Here is a 24036-nt window from a genome sequence, read left to right on the forward strand (position 1 = left end):
GCTGCCTCTGCAGTAACACCCGGCCAGCGTACGCACGTCAAATAACAACGCGACAGTACCGCACCAATGATGCTCTCCCACGCCATCGTATGCTCATCAACTGCAGGGCTTCGTAAGTGCATGCAGCACAGTACACGGCAGTGTCATCTTGGACTTCACTGTTGCTGGCACCTCTACGCCACATAGTTTGGTTGACTCTCATCTGGGCTATCGAATATTCCTGAAACTGGACGATTCAGGGACTGCTACTACTACTCAACACTCAAGCCATTGGGTTCATCCATGGACCTTGCTGAACGCCGTCTCAGGGTCAGTTTTCTGTCTTCGCTTGTAGAGGAATATACCACATTGATTACACACACCTCCTGTTATTTATTTCTCCACCATTCACACGTTGAACATAGTTAGTCATCTAAAGTAGAGTTTCAAGGATTCCGTTTTTATGTACCACATGCTAAAGAACAGATTCGAGTAATGGATAGTACTTACTGGGAGGAATATGACGAAAATGCTAACTAGAACAAGGGAGAGGATGAGGGGACATGTTTGACACTTTCACTACCATAGGGACATGTGTGTCTCACAATAGGATGTCACAGTGCCAGAGCGAATTTGCTGCATGTCCCACTGGTAAAGGGAGACCTGGTAATGGTTCGCAGACTTCTATTTACAGATTACATTTGTAGATTGCGTTGTCTTCAAGTTTCATTGTTAAATATCTAAACTATCTGCTCCATATTACCGCAAGGAATTAGTTCGCACCTGGAAGTAGACAACCCAATGAAGCAGACTTGTCACGCCTTTGTAGGAAATTCGTGTTAGCGACTACAATGAACTGCAGACATTTATTGACTTACCCCACATCCGAAGTGGCCGTGCGGTTAAAGGCGCTGCAGTCTGGAACCGCAAGACCGCTACGGTCGCAGGTTCGAATCCTGCCTCGGGCATGGATGTGTGTGATGTCCTTAGGTTAGTTAGGTTTAACTAGTTCTAAGTTCTAGGGGACTAATGACCTCAGCAGTTGAGTCCCATAGTGCTCAGAGCCATTTGAACCATTTGAACTTACCCCACATCGCAAGTGGTGCCCATATTGAGAACTGTAATGAGTAGAGAGTTGCTCGATCGACAGATGAGTGTCTTTCTTTCTTACGGCTTGTAGTTCTTGCGCAGTCGTCTTGTGAAACTCCAGAGGTACTTACGAATAACCCTGTCTGTCTCACCTCTATCAGCGTTGCAAAACGAAACGACGAGAAATATTTTTTCATATCGTTATACATCACTGAGACATTAATTAACAAAACCGCACAATAATGTACACAGACTGGAAGGAATCCAACAAGTAATTCGGGATCTTAGGTGTAAGAACTACTCTAAGATGACGAGTCTGGCGCAACAGAGAAACTCGTAGTGCGCTACATCGAACCAGTCAGCAAACTAATGACCCAAAAGAAATAAAGAAAAGATGAGAGAAAAGATCGAAAGTGCAAAGGTATTTTATCTCGATGTTGTGCATCTTGGGACTTATCTGTGTCGACACGTGATGGACTGCTGTGCGAGTAGCTACAATTGGAGCCGTAACTACCAACTGATGTGGACAACAATGTGTCAGTGGCTGGAGTCACTGTCAGTGACCTTGGACGGAAATTGTGGTTTAACGGCCCACAGAGCAGAAAAGCATTTGTCATTTCAGTGTTTTGCAGCCACAACAGGTGAACAGCCGTTCCTCACTTTGGGTCAGAGAAGGCATCATCCCACGAGTTTCTCTTCACTGCACCTCGATGGACACAGAGTTTAACACAGGTATGGGGAAACCGCCACTGGATGATCGAAGCCTGAAAAAAGGCAGGGTACACTACTATAACCTTAAACGTGAAATATACACTTTTACACTCACACTATTCACCACCCATTTAATATGAATGAGACTTAATACGCCAGATATTTGCATTTGTATTTACTCTCCGTATAATATGAATGCAACTTAATATTTGCATCTAGCATCTAGCAAAAATCAAAGTCCCCAAGAAAAATTAACTAAGTGAACGGAATAGTCACATAAAGTTCGAGAATTTTAGCCTCATCAAAATGCTGCAGTGAGTGACCTTTGACAATGACATGGGCAGTTCGTGGTGTTTTGCACGACACACATCACAGGAGCCTGGTCGAGCAGCGCTGGCAGAGTCGAAGTACCGCGGAAGCACAGCAGCCCGAGATGATGAATTTGGTGTTCATCAGAGCAGAGCGATGTCGTTCTCAGATTCCAGCAGCAGTTGCGGTGGGAAGACGGTAGCTTAGCGTAGTTGGCAGTGACCTGCTCGGGGTGAATGCATGGGTATAGGTGACGTTCCTCTGTTTGAGGCCGTTTCTATGGCAACTTTCGTATTTCCACAGGTGGCCGTCTTGCATGACCGGAACTCACGTGTCGTAGTCACCTAGCTTGTGACGGACCCGCTAAACCTATAACGTTTGTGGTCTCTGCCATCGACTTATCATCGTCTACTGATGGTAAAGGTGAAAGGTTCAAATATGTACAGTTAAATGGTAGGGTACATGTACCGCGAAAACGACACGAGACCATGTATCCTGTTTACCACCTGGACACTGTTCAGACAGATGGTGGATATTCACATGCAGATATTCACTCGGGTTGTAAGGAGGCCTCTGTTGTCGGTATCGTCTCTCATCGGCAGACGATCAAAGGAACCTACCATCTTATCACATGCATCTGTTTGTTCTTCTATTGCAAATCAAATGGCTCTGAGCACCATGGGACTTAACATCTTAGGTCGTTAGTCCCCTAGAACTTTGAACTACTTGAACCTAACTAACATAAGGACATCACACAGATCCATGACCGAAGCAGGATTCGAACCTGCGACCGTAGCAGTCCCGCGGTTCCGGACTGCAGCGCCTAGAACCGCACGGCCACCGCGGCCGGCTCTTCTATTGCACTGTACAGGCCACTTGTAATTTCAGCGTCAGGACAAAGCACCATACTTTTAGTGCCTGTGTTGCCATAAAGGTTTGAGGAACGCTTCACTAACATGAGAATGCGTTTTCGACTCCTAAGGTAACCTCAGCTGTTATAATGAGGACAGGCTGTGCATCATCGAGCAAGGGGACATGACCTTGGACACAGCAACCACTTGTCTCTGAGGACCCTAGGCACCAGATGAGTGCTCATCATTCGCGTTGGCTCTTCAGCACTTTCTGTGTGTCGAGGACGCCATATCATGTCCTGCCGCAGGTGGAATCCGAGCGAAAACACGGATGATCCACGCTACCACGTTGTGTAACTTTCCATAGCTAGACTGGCGAACAGAAGCTCGTGTAAAGCTGTTCTGCAGGAACTGATGTCTTAGAGCATTCGAAGTTCCCTCCCCAAGAGTATCTACATATCCTCCAGGAAAACGGATGTTACCATGAAATTAGCGAAACAAATAATCAGAATTCACTGAATAGTACCAAACAAAGAAAATTAATATTGCTTATCTTAATCACTGTTAAATACATAACTGGCCATTAGAATTGCCAATGTGCGTTCACCGCGATGTCGTCAAACACGGATGCGACCGTCATGATGCTGTAAACAGAACCTGGATTCATCCGAAAAATGACGTTTTGCCATTCGTGCACCCACGTTCGTCGTTGAGTACACCATCGCAGGCGCACCTGTCTGTGATGCAGCGTCAGGGGTAGGCGCTGACATTGTCTCCGAGCTGATACTCCATGCTGCTGCAAACGTCGTCGAACTGTTCGTGCAGATGGATGTTGACTCAGGGATCGAGACGTGGCTGCACGATCTGTTACAGCTAGAGGTGTACAAATTCCCCTTGCAGCTTGCTTGCCCCCAGCTCCTCTGCAACCATTCATGCAGGTCAGCCTGCCGCAACGTAAACACAAGAGTGCGCGTGTACCGAGGCATAGTGGGTAATGCGGCCGACTTGGGCTCCCGCAACCCCGGGCTACTTGGGTTCCCGCAGGCCTGCCAAGCTTCTCGGGACCCGTTCAGCTTGCTGCGTCTGACAACAGGTTGCGCTGTCAAGCTACCGTGACTAGAGTAGCCAGGTAGTTATCCCGCAGTTCATTTATCGCAACGGTGGGGGCAGCACAATGAATAGGTCGAACTTTAGTGAGATTGAAAAAAATTGACAACTGGCGAAGACATGTTGGTAACGAAACAGAGAGCCGGCCGGAGTGGCCGTGGGGTTCTAGGCGCTACAGTCCGGAACCGAGCGTTCGCTACGGTCGCAGGTTCAAATCCTGCCTCGGGCATGGATGTGTGTGATGTCCTTAGGTTAGTTAGGTTTAATTAGTTCTAAGTTCTAGGCGACTGATGACCTCAGAAGTTAAGTCGCATAGTGCTCAGAGCCATTTGAACCATTTGAACGAAACAGAGCTCAAGTGCCGCATGGGAAACGTTTTCGTGTGTTTATGAGGCCGCAAACGATGTCAAAATCTTTTGTAAGGTGCTCAATTCCATGCACTGTCCGAAATATTATGTAGACAGTGATGTTCCTCTTGATGGTCAAGCGTGCAAAATTTCTTCGAGATCCGAATAAAACTGTACGTTGGTGTAGAAGTGTGTAAGTAAAGTACCCTCCCCCATGCACCATTCAGAATTTTAAGCAGACAGCGCCCTTCATCCTGCTTTAAATGTCAAGTGTGACAAATTTCATCAAGATAGGAATAAAAACGTACAATTTGTCGAATTCCGTTAGGTAAAGTAACCCCTGCCATGCACCCAACGAAATTTTATGTAGACTGTGATCTTCCTCTTGGTTTCAAGGTACAGTGTGCAAAATTTCGTGAAGATTGTATCCAATACAAACACACGGACACAATGAAAACGCACTTTCAGGTTTTCTCAAATTTTCCGATTTTTCGGTCGATTTTCCAAAATTTTATTTCATAAAAACCTTGTCCTGAGAATTACGAACACAGCAAAAAAAAAAAAAAAAAAAAAAAAAAGCCGAATTGGTCCAGCCGTTCTCGAGTTTTACGCTTATCAACACATTTGGCAATTCATTTTTATTTATATAGATAATAAGCCCGAAATATACTCGTAAAGGAAGAATGTACAAATAAAACCCAACATTTTTTTGACTTGAAATTAATACATATATAATTATATAACGCTGGGGTTTGTCTTTTGGTGCTCAGGTAAAATAAAAACTTTTAATTAACGTTCATAATACGACAATGACGCGCGCAGACTAAACGGCTGCGTAGCGCAGCTCAGCAGTAATATCGACAGGCAAGCAAGTTTCCCGTAGCCTGCCCGGGTTGGGTTCTGCTTGGCTTGGCTGGGAGTGAAGCAGCCTGCCCGTTCTGTTGACAACGCGCGGCGGCCTGCCCGCCTGGCCATCAGGCAAGCATGGGCGGGTTAAAAGCGGAACATGTACACCACTGGTTACAGCCATGTGGATAAGATGCCTGCCATCTCGACTGCTAGTGATACGAGGCCGTTGGGATCCAGCACGGCGTTCAGTATTACCCTCCTGAACCCACCGTTTCAATATTCTGCTAACAGTCTTTGGATCTCAACCAACGCGAGCACCAATGTCGCGATACGATAAATCGCAATCGCGATAGGCTGCAATCCGACCTTTATCAAAGTCGGAAATGTGATGGTACGCTTTTCTCCTCCTTACACGAGGCATCACAACAACGTTTCACCAGGCAACGCCGGTCAACTGCTGTTTGTTTATGAGAAATCAGTTGGAAAGTTTCCTCATGTCAGCACGTTGTAGGTGTCGCCACCGGCGCCAACGTTGTGTGAATGCTCTGAAAAGCTAAATCATTTGCATATCACAGCATCTTCTTCCTGTAGGTTAAATTTTGCGTCTGTAGCACGTCATCTTCGTGGTGTAGCAATTTTAATGGCCAGTAGTGTATGTCATCGAGCAGAGTGTGAACTGCTTATGATGTAAAAGCCATTGATCTTCTTTCATTCAAAGTTACTACACTCTTTAACACAATTTCCATTCACTCTTGTTTCATCAAAAATTCGTGCAGATCCATACACACAGTAAAAGTGGATGTACGTAATTATGTACGTATGTATGTTCCACATCTCCTCCTAAATCACTGGATCGAGTTCAATCACACTTGGTAAACATATCCCTTACTGTGTTTTTTTCACTACTCTTGGCGTAATGAATAATCTATTAAATTTCGGGCAACCAGCAGCACAAATACTACGATATACCGAACTACCTTTAAAGCATTTCTTGTCTCTTATCACCCAATATATTGATAAAAGCATCACTGCTTTGCCTCAGCAAGTAAACCTGTCATCTTATTTTCAGTTTAATGGTGATTTTTATGAGCAGCCGACGGAGTTGCTATGGGAATGCCAACGGTAGTTAATTTACTTATGGAAGACTTCAAGGACAGGGCAATGGACTCGGCAAGTTTTAAACCAACGCTCTTCTGGAGGTACGTGGACTACACATTTGTAATATTGCCTCACGGGAAGGATGAATTACAAGTATTCCTTGAGCATATGAATTCTATAGAGACTAGTATGTTTATTACGCCGTAACCGGTTTCGTTCTGAATGAACGTCTTTAGGTGACACCGAAATTTCAGTCTTCGTAGCTAATTATCACAAAGTAACAGAAACGTTCTTATGACTCAAAACAGTCTATGGGCAAAAAAGTACATTGCGGAACGCGAGAAGCACATTGAAACACTTCTTAGACAGCACGCCACAAGCACAGGCACTTCTGTGAGCTATCTTCACTCGCCCTAATCTAAACACTTGTGAACGCGTCTTGTTTCTCCAGGTAAGGATTTCGCACCAGCTGCCTCGATTGTCTCCTGCTCTCAGGAGACTCGCTTCTTGTTTGCAGACAAGTAGCAACTCTAGAGCAGCAGGTGTCGCAGTTTGCCTTGCCCTGCCCTCTGTGTTAGGGCATATACACACACAGACACACACAAACTCACACACACACACCACTCTCGACACGCAAGCGGAACTTCCCAGGCGAGCCTAAGGCGCGTATGTGTGTGTTTGTGGGGGAGAGGAAGGCGGGTATGGGTGGGGGGGAGAGGGGGAAGCTCACAGCTGGCTGCGTTGGCAGGTCCTCTCACGGTCCTACCCATCCCCTCCCAGGGCTTCATCATGACATTGTCTCTCCGCGATTTGTTACGAGTCTCTTTTCCGAACTGTTTACTGCCTCTGCAAAGCGCAGAGGTCACAGACCTTCAAAAATTGATAAAATCACATCCAAAAAATGTCGTTCGTTCTGAGATACTTTTAACTGTTGCTTGTCCCAGACATAAAATCGGCGTATTGTAATTCGCTGATGAAACAGTTCTAGACGCCGAAAATGAACAGAAACTGAGTCTATAGCTTATTGAAATGGAACCTGTGCTAGTTGATGCCTATAATATTCACATAAACCAAAAGGAAACTGAGGTAATGCTACGCGCAGCAGATTTCGATGCTGGAGGGCGCTAATTATTAAACTTGGGCACGGGAGTTTTGTTTTCTCGGAACTAGAAGAGATAAAGAAAAAATATGCGGAAAAGGCATTGCAGCAAGGATTCCACAAGGTAAGGGGGCGTTCTATGAACAAGTACCAACATTAAAAAGCGACCAGAAAAGTTTCATAAAAGGTTCTGTCTGGGCTACAGCTCTTTATGAGCGCAGACGGTGAACAACCAGAAAGACAGAAATGGAACGATAAGAAATCTTTGAAATCTTCTCTAACAGGAGACTGTTGAAGATGAACTGATCGTGTAAGGAATGAATAACTTTGAGACAAAATGGAACGAAGAGCTAGTATAATTAGGCACATGAAGATATTCTATGTGAAATTGAACGCTGTGTCCGGTGCACTAAAGCCAAGCAGGCAGGTCCGATCACTGCACATGCTCCAGATCGTTCTCGAAGCAGATAGTGTATCGGCTTTAGCCGAACCTGAATTAGGATCGCTCTTCGATGCAATCGTTGAACTACTTAGCATTCCAGCCTGATGTGTCAGTAGCATCCGCGCTGTGCACGCAAACTAGATGGCTGACAGTGGTAATAAATAGGTGGTAATAAAATTATAAGCTTCTGAACTATTGACAAATGTTTTAAACTTCTTCACGATCTTTGTTCCTGATTTGAACTTCCTGACATCTTTTACAATGGCATGTTAAATTTTGCACTCCATTGAGCTCTTTGTCAAAGTGAACTTCTTTTTCTTACTTTTCATTATGTCATCTCCTGTTGTCTCATCTCTTCTGGTGCCTTTTACTGTTTGTTTAACAATTTTTATATTCAGAAATCTGATTTTCTGTAACTTTTCATTATTTTTGTCAGTTTTAATTTGTAGGACATGTTAAATCGTTTGTCCATTCATTTATATGCGTCTAAATGCAAAATGGCTAACCAAAAAGGGCTAGACGACTGTGGAAACATGCTTGGATAGATGAACGATAGGTTTCACCTACAGAAAAATCGAAAAGAAGACCAGCTCCATCAATATCAAGAGCTCACATTAAAAAGCCAGTGCTAAACAATGAAGCACAAGTTGAAGTGTGGAGGCTGGTAAGAAACAGTCTGAAAAGCTAGTAAGGGTTTTGCAGGGTCGGGGGGGGGGGGGGGGGGGGGGACGGTTTGTCAAGTTGTCAAGAAAAAACATTGATAGCCCCGTTATCGAATTATTTCGCAATGACTTTAGCCAATCACGTCTTCCGGCGCGCAAATTCAAACACTTTCTCGCACTAAACCCCGGTAATGCACCCACATATGTCGGCCCGTGCATTAACACATATTGTAATGCTCATTACCAGTTAAAATGTGTCTTTTTGGAAGGGATAGATTTTATCTAGGTGAGCAAACGCTAAGTTCGTTCGACTTGAGGAAATCAAACGAAAACCACATTTGGCAACGCGCATTCTGGCAGGCTGCTTGGATTTGCCCGTCCGACGACCTGATTGGCTAACTTCGATGCTAAACATCTCGGAAACGGCGCAACGTATCGAATGTTTTTCTGAACAATTATTTTTCAGCGCAACCTCCCCTACTGAACCCTTACAAGGTTTTTAGACTGTTACTGACCAACCGGTATGCGGAGGGTCTACACAACGGAAGCAAAGTTGAGGACATTATTATAAAAAGAGAGGAGGAAATAGGTGCAAATATTATGTAAGACACGATAGTGCAAGAAGAATTTGGCAGATCACTGAAACTGCAAAGTGGAAGTAAGGCCCCTGAAACAGACGAAATTTTTACAGAATTATTCCGATCCTTCGGGGGCCAGCCATAACAAAACTACTCCATCTATTGCGCAAGAAATGTGAAATAGATTTCAAGCAGAATTTAATAACTCCATTTCCAATAAAGGAAGGTTCCTGTCAGGTGTGAATACCACTTGATCAGCTGTTTAATAAGCCACAGTTCCAAAATATTTACAGGAATTATTTTCAGGAGAATGAAAAAAAAGAACTGGTAGAAGCCAACCTCGGTGAAGATCACTTTCTACTCCGCAGAAATGAAGAGATACGTAAGACGATACTGACCCCATGTCTTATCTCAGAAGACAGACTGATGAAAGCTAAACCTCCATTGCTAACATTTGTACATTTATAGGCAGCGTTTAACAATACTGATTGATACTTTGAAGGTAGCAGGGATAAAATAAAAGGACTGCTAGGTTACCTGTAACTTGTACAGAAACCAACAGCATGTATGAGTCGAAGGACGTGAAATGGAAGCGGTCATTGAGAAGGGAGAGGGACATGGTAATAGCCTATTGTAGTGTAACGACGTATAGATTTGTTTAAATGATTTTCATTTCGACATATGACCATGTGCAGACTTCGTCACCTACGTTAGTTACAACACACTTCAAAATTATCTATATTCTTTTTAAATTGTCTCAGAATGGTTCTTGAACGAAACTGTAAAACATCATTTGAGTCGTATGCACAGAATTACGTCACTCAGTCCAATTGGTTTGCGTAAAACTTTTCAATTTTAGATGACGTTTGTTTCTCCTCAGAAATTATATTGATACACGTTATCTGATTTAATCGATATTAGAACCACATTGAATAAACTTTTTGAGATTCAAAGTCGCGATGAACGCTATCAAAATTCAATAATCTTGTCAAATATATTATTAATTCATTCACATAATTCTTCATAAATAAATCCTCAGAACACGTATTTCAACTTTAGTAGCATCCACTAGTTTATTATCTTCCTACATACAGACGTGAACCTGAGCCTTGACGAGACAAAACTAACATTATCAATAAGATTAAACTCTCTACGACGTCATTGTTGTACAAAACATTACAAATTATTCATTTTCAATTTTTAGAAGCACGACGCAACAAATCGGTTTCAGAATCTTCTGTCGCTCTTTGGCTGTCGACCCGCGACGTATAGTGGCCAGCAATTTTCTGTCTGGTCCCGACACCGAAGATGCTGTCTCCGTTCGTTGCGCCGCCCTCTCCGTACATGAAACATAAAAATAAATACAAAACTTTATACAATTCACAAATATTACAAAAATTACATAAACAAAACTAAATTAAACTTATATTCACCTGCAAACTGGGCTGACACTGGTGGATGGGTGACGCTTCAATTTCGCGTCCCACTACATACCCCACCCACAAGCTCAGTTTGTCAGGTTTTAACCGAAAATAAAACTTTTTCTATGTACAATATTTGACTGTTAATACATTTTCCTCACATTTTACGTAATCTAGAGTTCTTGCTCTTAGATAGATTTAATCCTTTTACTACGATATTGTTGTGACTATTTGTCATTTACTCTTAATTGTGCTATTATAGTAATTCATAACCGAATATATGGAGATTACTCCTTTTCATTTAATAGTTGCTAGTAAATACTAATTTAGAACGTTCTTTAACGTTGTTACGTTAGGACAGAGCGTTCAAATTGTGATAGATTAGTTTCAGTTTTATTCGTTTACTAGAGTTATTCTTTCCAAAAATGTATATTACTAATAAGTTTCTCACAATAACTAATAGTACTATTTACTTTACGTCATTCTTTTCCCTAATGCCCTGTTTATGCCTGAGGTCAAGAAGAAATCAAGCAAAACTTTCTTTAGAATCTCGGCACGGCTTTCTTTACCTTCGGACACCTTGTTGGGTAATGGCAATTTATTTAGGAGAACCAAGCGAGAGAGCCCCGTTTGGTGTGTTCTATATTAACACTATTACAAATCTCTATTAAAGGCACTCTGCTATGTTCTCGTGAGCCATATAGCTCTGGACGCCCATGGTCCCTAAAATTATTAACCATCCCCTTTGGTTCCTACTATCCGAGTAAATATAAAAATATACAAAATTCCTTCTGACCTAATAACAAAATTTCTTCCATATAAATCCCCTTTTAGTTACCTTTCTCTTTTTGGAGTACCGGTAGATTATTGTAGAACACTTGTTTAAGCTTCCTGTCATTTCTTTAAAATAACACGTAACTATCACGAAAACTTCACATAAATAAACTATGAACGCTCTTCCGTATGTAACATATACTAAATATTAACTTATTTAGGAATGAAGGGTTTCATTTCATCAACACTATATAATCCTTTAATTACACCTGATGAAGGTTCCATAAGAAGTAACGATTTGGGATGTACAATCTTATGTACAACATATGGACCTTCAAAGATAAAGAAGAATTTTCTACATTCCTTATTGTTCTTCGAACTTTTAGGATGAGACCGTACTAACACAAGATCTCCTACCTGAAATGAGGGTTCTATAGCGTGTTGATTACAACTTTTAATTCTCCGTTCAGCATTTTTAACAATCTGTTCACAAACTTTTTCGTCTGGGATGCATTGTTGGATCTCATTTACTGGTGGCCAAGGTAGAGCAGCTAGTAAAGGCTCACCTATATTGATCGTCATTTCTTTGATTGCATCTAATAGCAGTTACTATCCGTTTAACCTTACGTTCGATCTCCTGAGTTAAAAGGAAATAAACATGGTAATTTGTTCCTGGTTCTTCTGCAATGTTAATATTCTGCATTCCTACTGGAAGTCTCGACAAATCATCCGAAACTACATTTTGAGATCCTTTTATATACCTAATCTCGTATTGAAATTCTTGCAAGCATAATACCCAACGTAACAATCTACGGTGAAGTAACCGACAATTGTTCAAAAAGGTTAAAGCCTGATGATCAGTATATACAATTGTTTTTCATCCCATTAATAATCCTCTAAATCGTTGAAAACCCCATACCACTGCGAGAGCTTCCTTCTCGGTTACAAAATAATTTCTTTCATGTTTAGTTAAAGTTCTACTAGCGAATCCAATAGGCCGATACAATCCCTTTTCATTGGTCAGATCACCTTGGAATATTACGCAAGACACACCATAATCAGAGGCATCCGTACACATGCAAAAGTCCTGCTTGAAATCTGGGTGGTATAACATTTTGGCTTCTGTTAACGCTCCTTTTATCTTATTAAAAACTTCCTCTTCCTCTTTTCCCCAGAGCCATACTGACTTATCTTTTAATAAATCCAGTAATTTAGGATTAACAATATCCTGCTCTGGAAGAAACCTTCTCAGAAATCCTACCATTCCTAAGAATGATTTCAGTTGTTTCCGATTTCTAGGACTCGGGCATCGAGCAATAGCTTCAATATGTGCTGGGTCTGGCCTAATACCTTTACTGTCCACTATATGCCCCAAAAATCTCACTTCCTCCTTTCCGAAGTAAGACTTAGATAATTTTAAAGTAATTCCTCTATCAATTAAACGGTTAAACAATTCCCGTAATATCGTTACGTGTTCTTCCCACGTTTTAGTGGCTACGAAAATATCATCTACATATAAAATAATCTTTTGTAATAATTGCTGACCCAAAGCAGAATCTAATGCCCTAATAAAAGTTGACACTGATATATTAAGTCCAAAAGGTAAAACTTGGAACTGATATGATCTGCCTTCAAAAAGAAAAGCCGTATATTGCCGTGAATCCGGGTGTAATATTACTAGATGGTAGCCAGCAGTTAAATCCATTGTACTCATAACGAGAACCAGCAATCTTAAGAAGTACGTCCTCCATAGGAATAGGTCTGTCTCTTTCCATCTCTATAATTTTATTTAATTCACGGGCATCCAGAACCAGTCGTACCCCACCAGTAGCTTTCTTAACTACCCACAGAGGACTGTTAAAAGCGCTACATGATCGTTCGATAATGTTTTGTTCTAGCATCTTACTTATTTCTCTACTAGCCGGTTCTTTGAATTTTACTGGAATAGGATAAGGTTTCTTAAAGAATGGTTTTTGATCTTTAATCTTAAGTTTACAAACGTAATCTTTAATTCTCCCCGGTTCATCTGAGAAGACGGCTCTAAGTTCTAACAACAAAGATTCCAACTCTTCCTTTTCTTGTTCGGATAGACAATTCGTAGAATAAGATTTTTCTTTCACTTATGTAATACGGTAACCTACTAATCAGGACTCGTATTAGATGACTTTCAATAATTGGTTCTTCAATTAATTTAGCACGGTTTAAATGCCATTTGAAATAATTTCTATAACCTCTCCATCGTTTAGAATAAGGAGGAGGGTCTAACAACTCTAAAGTTAAGTGTTGTTGCTTTCCTCTTGACCAATAATTTTGTTTAAACTGCTTAACAAAATCATCCCAGTCCCCAAATTCAGTTCTATGCAGTACTGCCCATTCCGCAGCTTCTGCTTCTAAATGTCCTATTACAAATTGAATCCGTTTCTCATTACTCCATTTAGGACATAATGAAGTTTCAAAAGCTCTTATAAAGATTATAGGGTGAAGTTCGCCTCCTGGTTTGAATACAGGAAATCGACTTCCTACATTTGAATTTGTCGTTATATCATCCAAACATTCTGCGAGAGACATAGTTGGATTTTGTTTAGATTGCAGAGACGGAGTTGCATCGGATTGGCTTGCCATGATTTCTTTATTCGCATTGTTGGCGTCCAAGCTAGCAAACTCGATGCGACTGTTGTGTCTGATTACGTTATTGCTTCTACTACTTGAAATGTTTTCATTATTATCTAATTCCGATAACCGTTTAGTAATTTCCTGTATTCGCATTTCTGTATTGGATACACGATTAGCTAATATCGATTCTTCACTGTGTTCACGATGTGAACGCTCTGTACCTTCATCAATGTTATTATCTTTGGAAGTTTCTAGGTTACTGCATATTTCTGTAATTAAATATTTCATGTTTTCTATTTCAGTATGATCTTTTTCTACTCGATGAGTTAGTATCTCTAATTCTACATTATCTATTGAAGAAATCTCTACAGGTTTGGTAGAAACCTCTTTAATAGATTCTAATAATTCTCTACGAACAGTTTCTGTTTGCATAGAAAATTGATCTCGTAACTTATCGTTATTTTTCTCTATTTCATTTACAACTAAGATATTGACATTATCTAGTCTCTCGGTTAAGTCAATAATATCATTTCGCATGCGAGCTTTTTCCTCACGTGATTTTGGATATGTTCTTCTAACCTTTTACAATTACTAAGTCCTACTAGTTTTTCCTGCATTTCAACTTTAGAAGCCTCTATTTTATCACTTAATTCTCGACTGCTTTCATTAAGATGTTCCTGTAACCTGTCTGTCGACTTTGTTAGCTCCCCTTTAGTTCCTCTTTTAATCTAGCCGTAGATTCGTCGTTGGACTGTTTTAATCTAGTCATACATTCTTCGTTAGACTGTTTTAATTCCTGTTTTAGTTCCTCTTTTAATCTAGCAGAAGATTCTTCGTTAGACTGTTTTAATCTAGCAGTAGATTCTTCGTTAGACTGTTTTAATTCAGCCAGAAAATCCCCGTTAGATTGTTTTAATTTAGCGATCGCCCTGAAAAGGGATCTCATGCTCCTATCGGACATGGATTGCTCTTCGTCTGACATTTCACTTCCCGACATTATTGTAAGATATTAACTAGTTACACACGCAGACTTGTAATCAACAATCCTATAAAAGCACACTCCCTACATACAACACACCACTTCCAACTTAAAACAGACTCACCGGACACTAATATTGTAATTTGTAGTTCTCGATTATCAGTGTGCTGCTATGGGCTGCAGATGTAACAGCCGACGATGCAGCCGCTGAGATGCTGCGACCCCGCTTCCGCAACCGGCAGGACGCTGAGTCGAACACCGGAGACGTCACTGGCTGCAACCACGCCCGGCCCACCGTTGACAGGCGAAGCCCTCAGCAACACCTCTAATACCAGCCGGAGGAACGCCCCCCAGCTGACGTACTGGGCCTGTTAGTTCAGGGAGAAAAAGGGTTGTCGGGGTTTGCAGCGTTCAGCTGCTGCCCAACAGATGCGCCTTCTCGTGGAATAACTGCGTGACCGTACTGCTTGGCTGCGCTCCGTCAGATGCCCACACCCGCGAAGTCGCCGCTGGCTGGTGAAGGCTCCACGAAAACTCGCGTGGACTTCCGAAGGACTCTTGATGTTTTAATTGTTTCGTACCTGTGTGCCTTAGTTGCACACAAGTCCTGTTTATAAGGTCGCCACGGTGTAGTGTAACGACGTATAGATTTGTTTAAATGATTTTCATTTCGACATATGACCATGTGCAGACTTCGTCACCTACGTTAGTTACAACACACTTCAAAATTATCTATATTCTTTTTAAATTGTCTCAGAATGGTTCTTGAACGAAACTGTAAAACATCATTTGAGTCGTATGCACAGAATTACGTCACTCAGTCCAATTGGTTTGCGTAAAACTTTTCAATTTTAGATGACGTTTGTTTCTCCTCAGAAATTATATTGATACACGTTATCTGATTTAATCGATATTAGAACCACATTGAATAAACTTTTTGAGATTCGAAATCGCGATGAACGCTATCAAAATTCAATAATCTTGTCAAATATATTATTAATTCATTCACATAATTCTTCATAAATAAATCCTCAGAACACGTATTTCAACTCTAGTAGCATCCACTAGTTTATTATCTTCCTACATACAGACGTGAACCTGAGCCTTGACGAGACAAAACTAACATTATCAATGAGATTAAACTCTCTACGACGTCATTGTTGTACAAAACATTACAAATTATTCATTTTCAATTTTTAGAAGCACGACGCAACAAATCGGTTTCAGAATCTTCTGTCGCTCTTTGGCTGTCGACCCGCGACGTATAGTGGCCAGCAATTTTCTGTCTGGTCCCGGCACCGAAGATGCTGTCTCCGTTCGTTGCGCCGCCCTCTCCGTACATGAAACAAAAATAAATACAAAACTTTAGACAATTCACAAATATTACAAAAATTACATAAACAAAACTAAAGTAAACTTATATTCACCTGCAAACTGGGCTGACACTGGTGGATGGGTGACGCTTCAATTTCGCGTCCCACTACACTATCCCTTATGATATTCAGTCTGTACATTGAGCAACCAGTAAAGGTAAGCAAGGAGGAGTTTAGAAAGCGAAATTAAGTTCAAGGAGAGGAAATAACACCCTGTGAGCATATCAGTCGCTAGCGGAGAAGCCATCTACCTTGTACAGCAACTACTCCTCTTTAGTAGAGGGTTCGCTTTTGCAACCTTGGATATTGGGTATCAGAGTTGTATATCATAGTTATGCAGCTCGTTAAATAAGCGTAGAATTTATCACACAATATGCTGGCTACGATGAGGAATTCTAAAAAGAAAAATATTTTCAAAATTTGAACCGCTTCATGACCGTGATGGAGAACTAAAGTGGAGAGGAGAGGAAAGACGTTGTGCAGACACGAGGCTCAGTGTAGCCGTTATTTCAGTAAGCATCTAAACTTCAAATAACAGAACAGAAAACCACCTACAACAAAACAAAAGACGTATTTCTGTAATACAAATGAATTTTAATTATGGATAAATTAAGCAACAGAACTATTATCCTTATAACAATAACAGAATAAATTCGAAATCAACAACAATTTCAATCTTGCCCATGCAGATAGCTGGGCAACAACATAATGACTTAAGTGGCTGACACTCGGCCATCTCCAGAAATAAAAACTATAAAACCTATTATGCCAAAGAATACTTAACCTTATCTAGGATCACGGAATATTACGTCTAATTACACCTTGATCTGGTATTACAACCGTCACCAGGCAACTAAAACACTGGCTACCCACACCAGTACAAACCTAGCCACGCTCATTTCTGAATAACTACTCATACAGTAACATACCTAGCAGCTCATTCGTAGCAGAAATAACAAAATATTAATACAACAAGAGTGAGCCACAGACTCCGTCACGTAAAATCAATAACACAATTAACTCTTAAGGCCACTGGAGTCACCAAGTTTTGCACTCACAGCAACAAAGACTCTGTTTCTACTTAATGCACTAAATCGTGCCCACAGGGTGAAATAACACAATTATGCCGTCTCTGCCTCGCAGATCACACTGTCGCTCACCCTACATGTCATAAAAAAAAAAAACAAGCAACTAGCTACACGTCATCCACAAACGGCTGAGCAGCAAGTTTACAAGTGGCTACACTGAATGCACGGTTCACACGGAACACGGTGCTCCACTTCTGCGGTATCGTCGAGAGACTGCGGCGCCACACCAAAGTTGCCAACGCGCATCGATACTACAGACGTAACGATGAATGAGTGAGGCCGAAGGCGACACACCTTCAGTCTCAGCACAGCAGCACCCTCGTACGGAGGTCAACATAGAGCCGAGCTCGAGAGCACTCTCTCCTGGTCCTTGACTTCAGCTGAATTAGTTAACATCATTGAGCAGCGTTACAGAGTTATTCAAATCTCAGACGTAAATGTACTTTGGTAAATGTTGAATATTATACCGCAAGAGAACATTTACGGAATTAGTGCATCAAGGGATGCTTTAACAATCACTGACAGTCATAAATTATCAAGTACTCCTGGCAAATGGCTGTATAATGTTAAGTATACCTTTTTATTCACTCATGTAATAAAGTGAACTAATATTTCAAATGTTGTAGGTCCAATGAGCTAGCTTCCAGACCGATCACAGAACCCACCATTGTGGCTGGACGATAGCCGTTTTATCTGGCAACAACAGCCTCAGTCACAACGCCACCCGGACGTCACCATAAGTCTCAAAAGCACTCAGCTAGTACTCCTTATCAGAGGCCAAAGCCGTTCCTTTGTCTCCATTGGAGCTGCTACGTGTCTATCCAGAAAAGATAGCAACCGCAGCACCAGGCTGTAACTCCACACAGCAACACCGCACGTACTGACCATCGTCTCGTCCGGTAGCTGTCCCGTTCACCAACTACTTGAGGCCCTTGGACTTGGGTCCGCCTTGGAACAGTGTTCATCGGGTCATTCCTCCAACTGACCACTCCAAAAACCTTAGGCCCAGTCCGCCGTTACTGACACCTCGGCCGATGCACCAAACCAGCCTCGGGCAATGCGATGCAGTACCGGCCTCAGAATATGTTGCCATTTACCGTCGCTCCAGGTGACCGACTTTCTCCGTCCACGCCTGCGCCCCACTCAGCTACGGCAAAACTCATGTCCATCATGGGCCCGCGCTGCTCGTCCTCTCGTGACACAAGTACGACACTGTACTCGGAAAGAATCTGTGGTGGCGTGGTAATCGAGCGTGTCGTTCGACACGGCACATGATTTTCAAAGATATTTTTAGCTTCTTTAAAGGGACTCTTTTGGGTGGATTTTGAGTACTCTTAAACGACAGAACAGAATGTCCTGCTGTCCACTGAAACTCACAAATATCATGAGATCTGGTGGCATGTGCATTGTCGCTAGTTTAGTTCTTTATGTGCTTGTGTGTAGACGTAGTCAGTATCCAGCTTTTGACTTCGGTCAATGTCCTTAATTCTTTTACTTGTTTCTGTCCTTGCAAGTTCACGTAGCTACGTAATTGCGGCCATTGACGTATCCCGATGGAGTAACTGACTGCTGTCTCCAAACACTTCGATGCTGAACTGGCAACAGTTGATCCGCCTCATACGGCCGCTGTGAACTGCGGACTATTTTCTGTAGGTATTCGTCTAGACAGTACTCTTATACGGAAGTGGAATGTAAACGATAAACAGCTCAGACTAGAACAGATGAGCATCTTTGGAATGTGGTATTGCAGAAGAATGCTGAAAAAAATGGTTCAAATGGCTCAGAGCACTGCGATCTGACACCAAATGGTCACTTGGGGGTGGTGCCTAGATCAGGAACTGTTTCACTTTTATGAGGTAAAACGACCTGTACATAAACGGGCCAGAGTTTTTCCTTTCTCCGAAGATAATGGAGCTGAGTCGGTGGCTTTCAGTCTCCTCCTCAAGCAATTTTCTCTCCTTTTTCAAGGTTCAAATGGCTCTGAGCACTATGGTCGCAGGTTCGAATCCTGCCTTGGGCATGGATGTGTGTGATGTCCTTAGGTTAGTTAGGTTTAAGTAGTTCCAAGTTCTAGGGGACTGATGACCTCAGAATTAAGTCCCATAGTGCTGCCGCTCGGTCCTTTTTCAAGGTGCAAATTGTCACAAAGTGAAGAGAAAGAACTGTCAGCTGCAGGCAGCTTGAAAGCAAGGTGCGTGATGTGTTCCTTTTTATTAAAACAGCAGGAAAGGAACGAACTTAAAGTGTATCGATGCATATGCCGAGCGAAATTATCCAGCAGGTGGAAAATACCATCCTCGGAGCACTGGAAAGTATGGGTTGCAGTCATTTGAAGCAGACTGTCGCTCTCAATAGCGCCATAGACATCAATCGTCTAGATTCTGAGAGTATTCTCGATTATTTCCAGAGACTGGTGGAAGTGGGGAAGGCAACTAAACTCACTCGTAAGGGCTCAGCACAGTTGTTTCAGTGTTGTGGGGTCTACAATGGAGAGTCTAAACCAGAGGTTTCACTGGTTCTTTGACGAATTCTGCTGTAGATACCTCGACCTGCAGGCTTGGATTAGTCAATTGTGTGTTATAAGCTCCAAGTAAACATTCAGGTGGTAAACTATGAGTATTATGCAGTTACGTACTTTCTTTATTTTTCTTTTAGTTGAGCCGAAATTGCGAGACCCACTGAAGGAAACACATCTCCACAGAAACTAATTATTAAAAACGGACGCAAATGTGAAGAGTGAAAATATTGAAGCATTACTGCCCGTCAGCAGTACAACATCTCCTCTCTGCGCGGGAATTTGCGAGTCAACGATTGGCTGCTTCTCCTGAACAGAGAAGCATATTGTTTACTTCGATTAAGACTAGCCGGCTAGTAGAGACATGCACGAAACCTTTGCGGGTGATGGTCTGCCGCGTCCCGGCACAGTTTTGTAGTGTGATCGGAACGTTGACGACAATCTGAGGGTTGTTTAAGTGTCCACCTTTATTGTCGGAGATGAGAGGGAGAAAGCTCTCCGAGGTAGACAGGGTGGTAATTCGTTACAGTGGTAATCTTTTAGGATTAATGGCAGGCTGGGTATGCTGAAGAATTCAGTATTCATTTAAGTAATAAATTTATTCTCTTTGATAACTAATAAAAGAGGTGACAGTTCCTAACCCCTTTCTGCACTACTTATCAGACTCAGTTTACTCTTTATCAGCAGGCCACTCGACTAAGCTTACAAGAGACAATTACATATTCCGTAAATTGTTCATGTTAATTACGAAGCTACAAATGGCTAGCTGTTCCCTGAGACAAAGACAGAACGTCTCTGTTCAGAGCTATTCCCCAGAATAGATAATGATTAGTTATCTTGCAGTTGCTGTGTGTGTCTCCAGATCTGATCACCGACTTCTCGCTGCGGATATCACTTCTGCGTACTCATGTTGCGCGGTGGACTGGCGTACTACTGCTTTCGGACTCCTCCATCGGACTACTCCACCAGAATTCTCCATCATTCTGACTCTTCTCATTTTATCTCTTATATACCGTTTAAGTCGCGGCTGACCCTCGCTTTGATTTCTGCTAGAGGTTTCCACTCGATGTTCCCACTTACGTACACTGGAAAGTTGACGTCAGGGTTTGTATCCCATGGCACAGTCTCAAATAGTTCCATCACGTGTTTAGTCTGTGATCTGGCGGGCTACTGGAGGTCCCTACTTTACATAACATACGGAAAACTTCGGTTGTCGTCCAACTGCGGTTCAACTAATGTCTTAATGTGCGTGTCTTGATCGTATGGTTCAAAATGGTTCAAATGTCTCTGAGCACTATGGGACTTAACTTCTGAGGTCATCAGTCCCCTAGAACTTAGAAATACTTAAACCTAACGAACCTAAAGACATCACACACATCCATGCCCGAGGCAGGATTCGAACCTGCGACCGTAGCAGTCGCGTGGTTCCAGACTGTAGCGCCTAGAACCACTCGGCCACTCCGACCGGCTTTTGATCGTATGCGTCTTCTCTCTCTCCCCTTCACAAATATCCTCCACTAGGGTTTCTCAATGTTTAAACTCCGAGGCTTCTAACTTCAAGAAGTGACAATTGTTCTCCGCTCATTTTATCTGACAAATATTGCTTAATAAAATCATTATTAATTTGTTTTTTCTTGGGACTGGACAGGCTGCGTGAGTGCTTTCGGGCAGTTTACCGAGGTTTGATGGGAAGTGAGGGCAAGAGAAACCTGGTCTTCCGATTCATAATCCGGGCTGGAGTGGGTCTTCTGATTCAGTCTCCAGTCTGGAGAGGATTGTGGTCTCGATTTGTGTTATACGTGGGTTGCACTAGGGGTACTTGTCCTGGGCGTGTCTTTGCACTGGCATTTGTCTTGACTGGGGAGCCTGTGGTGGGGGCTCTACTGTACCGACAATTTAGACCTCAGTCATCTCGGAAAACTCGCTGTGCTGTGGGCAATCTTATTCGTGACAAGTCTACGCTCTGACGTTGATCTCCTCGTGCGCACCGCCGTATAAGTGAGTCAAATTGGTGCGTGACCAGTGAACGGGAATGTTACGCGATGGAGTCTGCCGAGATTTCAGGACTTCATTAGAGAGTGACTGCGATCCGTCTAACAGATCGCCAGCCGCAGCTTTGGATTTTTCGTGCCGGCAATAGGGAATTACAGGCGCCGGATATCGGTGCTCTGCAGACGCTTGAACCACTACTGCCACTTGGGACAGCGCCGCACATCCAGAAAAGAGGTGCTGTATCGCTGCTCCACCTTGTTAGGGAAAACAAGATCACAGTCTCACCACTTGTTTTCAACTGCACCAGCATGGTACAGCTTCTGCGTAGAATAAATCCACCATGCTCTCTATATTCAGTGTTAGATAATTTCAGATGGAGTTATCCATATTTTGAGTCAAAGTAAATCAATCAGACGGAGCTTAGTCTTTGCCAACCAGCCGCCACACAGGGTTGTTAACTGTTCGATGTATATTTGTGCTGCAGTCAGGTCGTGTTTGATTTTTGTAATCAGCCTTAATGTATATTGTTATCCAATTTTTAATCAATAAACGTATGGTACAACTATTATAATAACTGTCCAGTTTTGATATATTAATCACCCATCAATAATTGACAAAAGTAATGGCAGGCCTATCATTTCATTAATACTATTTCAGCATTCAAATTCATTTAGTTTCTGGTAACCGTGATAACCTCCAAAGGAGGCTATCAGCAACAAATACAGTTAAAAGGCAAAATCAGTTTAGCGGACGCATGGGGCAGGTATTCAAGTGCGAGGTTTATTAGTTAAAGTGATTGCTGTCAGGGCCGTAAATCGCCTGTCGCCTTCCAAAACATACCCCAAGTCCAGTGCAGTCTTGCAGTAGAAATATTAAGTAAACTTAAGAGAAATAATTGCTGCTGAAGAAAGGAGAAAGACCATACTGAGTGTCACAGTTTTCGACTCGCAGTGTCTCTGCTTAGTGACAAATCACATACAATTTACAGTTGTACCAACATACCGCCACATCAGATACCGGCTGATATTAGGAAGCTACATAGTAATAAACACTACAATTTTGTATGCATAGTTTAAAGAGTTTTATTAGTTCCAGTTAAATGCCCTAGGAGATGTGTGAACAGAGTGTACTCTGGCACAGCAACTCCTAGAGAGTATTTTTCTACTACAGCTAATTGGTTTTGCTCCAGCGTTGTAACATGAATATAAGTCCCTAACTGTAGTTTAAAATGTTATAAAACAGAGCCATCTGTAAGGCGATGCCGAAAACTCCAGATAAATTTCGATCTACATGATGGGTTTTGGAACTGCTAACTCAAATTACTCGTCTTTACAGATGACGTAACTGTATTTACTGTTTCTTTATGTGAAAATTCGACAGGAAGAAAATAATTAGAGACATAAAACTAAGGTCCGTTGTAGCAACAACTTATCACTACACCAAATCGGCTATTAGATTTTGATTACTTTTCTTGCACTTTGGGGTGAGGGGAGTACTTGACTTCCATACGACACTTCACTACATACTTCACGAATTCACAGCAGCAGTAAAGGGGGGCGGAGGTGGGAGGAGTATGTTGCCGTGTCTGTGGTAGCGAGTATGGCGCTACAGACGGAATTGTTGTACCTGGATCATTGTCCCGGGCTCCTGGCCGGCAGCTATTCGCTTCCAGCCCAGGTGACGTCACTCAGAGCGTGCGGCTTTGTTTACCGCTTCCGTGGCGTGCGACTGCTGCGATCAGACATGCACTGCTGACGTCAGTGGCTGAGGCTTTCATGTAGGTTCCACATCGAAGTCTTGAGTCTTTGTTTGTCAGCTATAGAAACAAATAAATCATGGCAGTCTGTACGTGCGTATCACGCTCTCCTACTGAAAACATTCTGAATGTTTTATCCATAATGAAGGGACGAATCAGATGAACTGTAGAATTAAAATGAATGAAATAAAGCTAACCGGTCTTTTCTCTTTCTTTATTAATCACTTCATCCCAGCACCCATTCCGCCCCCTCCTCCCCCCCCCCCCCCACCACCACATGGACACACAGTGGGGAGGGAGAGGAGGGTGATATCAACATTGTTTTTCCTCTTCATCCGGATGGTGCAGGAGAGGAATTCCTGGAGATCCGCATCAGTCAGAAGACTGATGACTTAATAAAAATG

General features: G+C 42.3%; 1 protein-coding gene across 1 annotated transcript in view; it reads left to right on the forward strand.

The window, feature by feature from the left end:
- The window catches only part of LOC124606540 (nuclease SbcCD subunit C-like), a 134088-nt gene extending 118851 nt beyond the window's left edge, over positions 1-15237 (forward strand). Inside the window, exon 5 of the mRNA XM_047138525.1 lies at positions 15058-15237. Coding sequence (XP_046994481.1) covers positions 15058-15237 — 180 coding nt within the window. The remainder of the gene's footprint in view (positions 1-15057) is intronic.
- The last annotated feature ends 8799 nt before the right edge of the window (positions 15238-24036 follow it).

The sequence above is a fragment of the Schistocerca americana genome, chromosome 3, assembly GCF_021461395.2.
Source record: "Schistocerca americana isolate TAMUIC-IGC-003095 chromosome 3, iqSchAmer2.1, whole genome shotgun sequence".
NCBI lineage: Eukaryota > Metazoa > Arthropoda > Insecta > Orthoptera > Acrididae > Schistocerca > Schistocerca americana.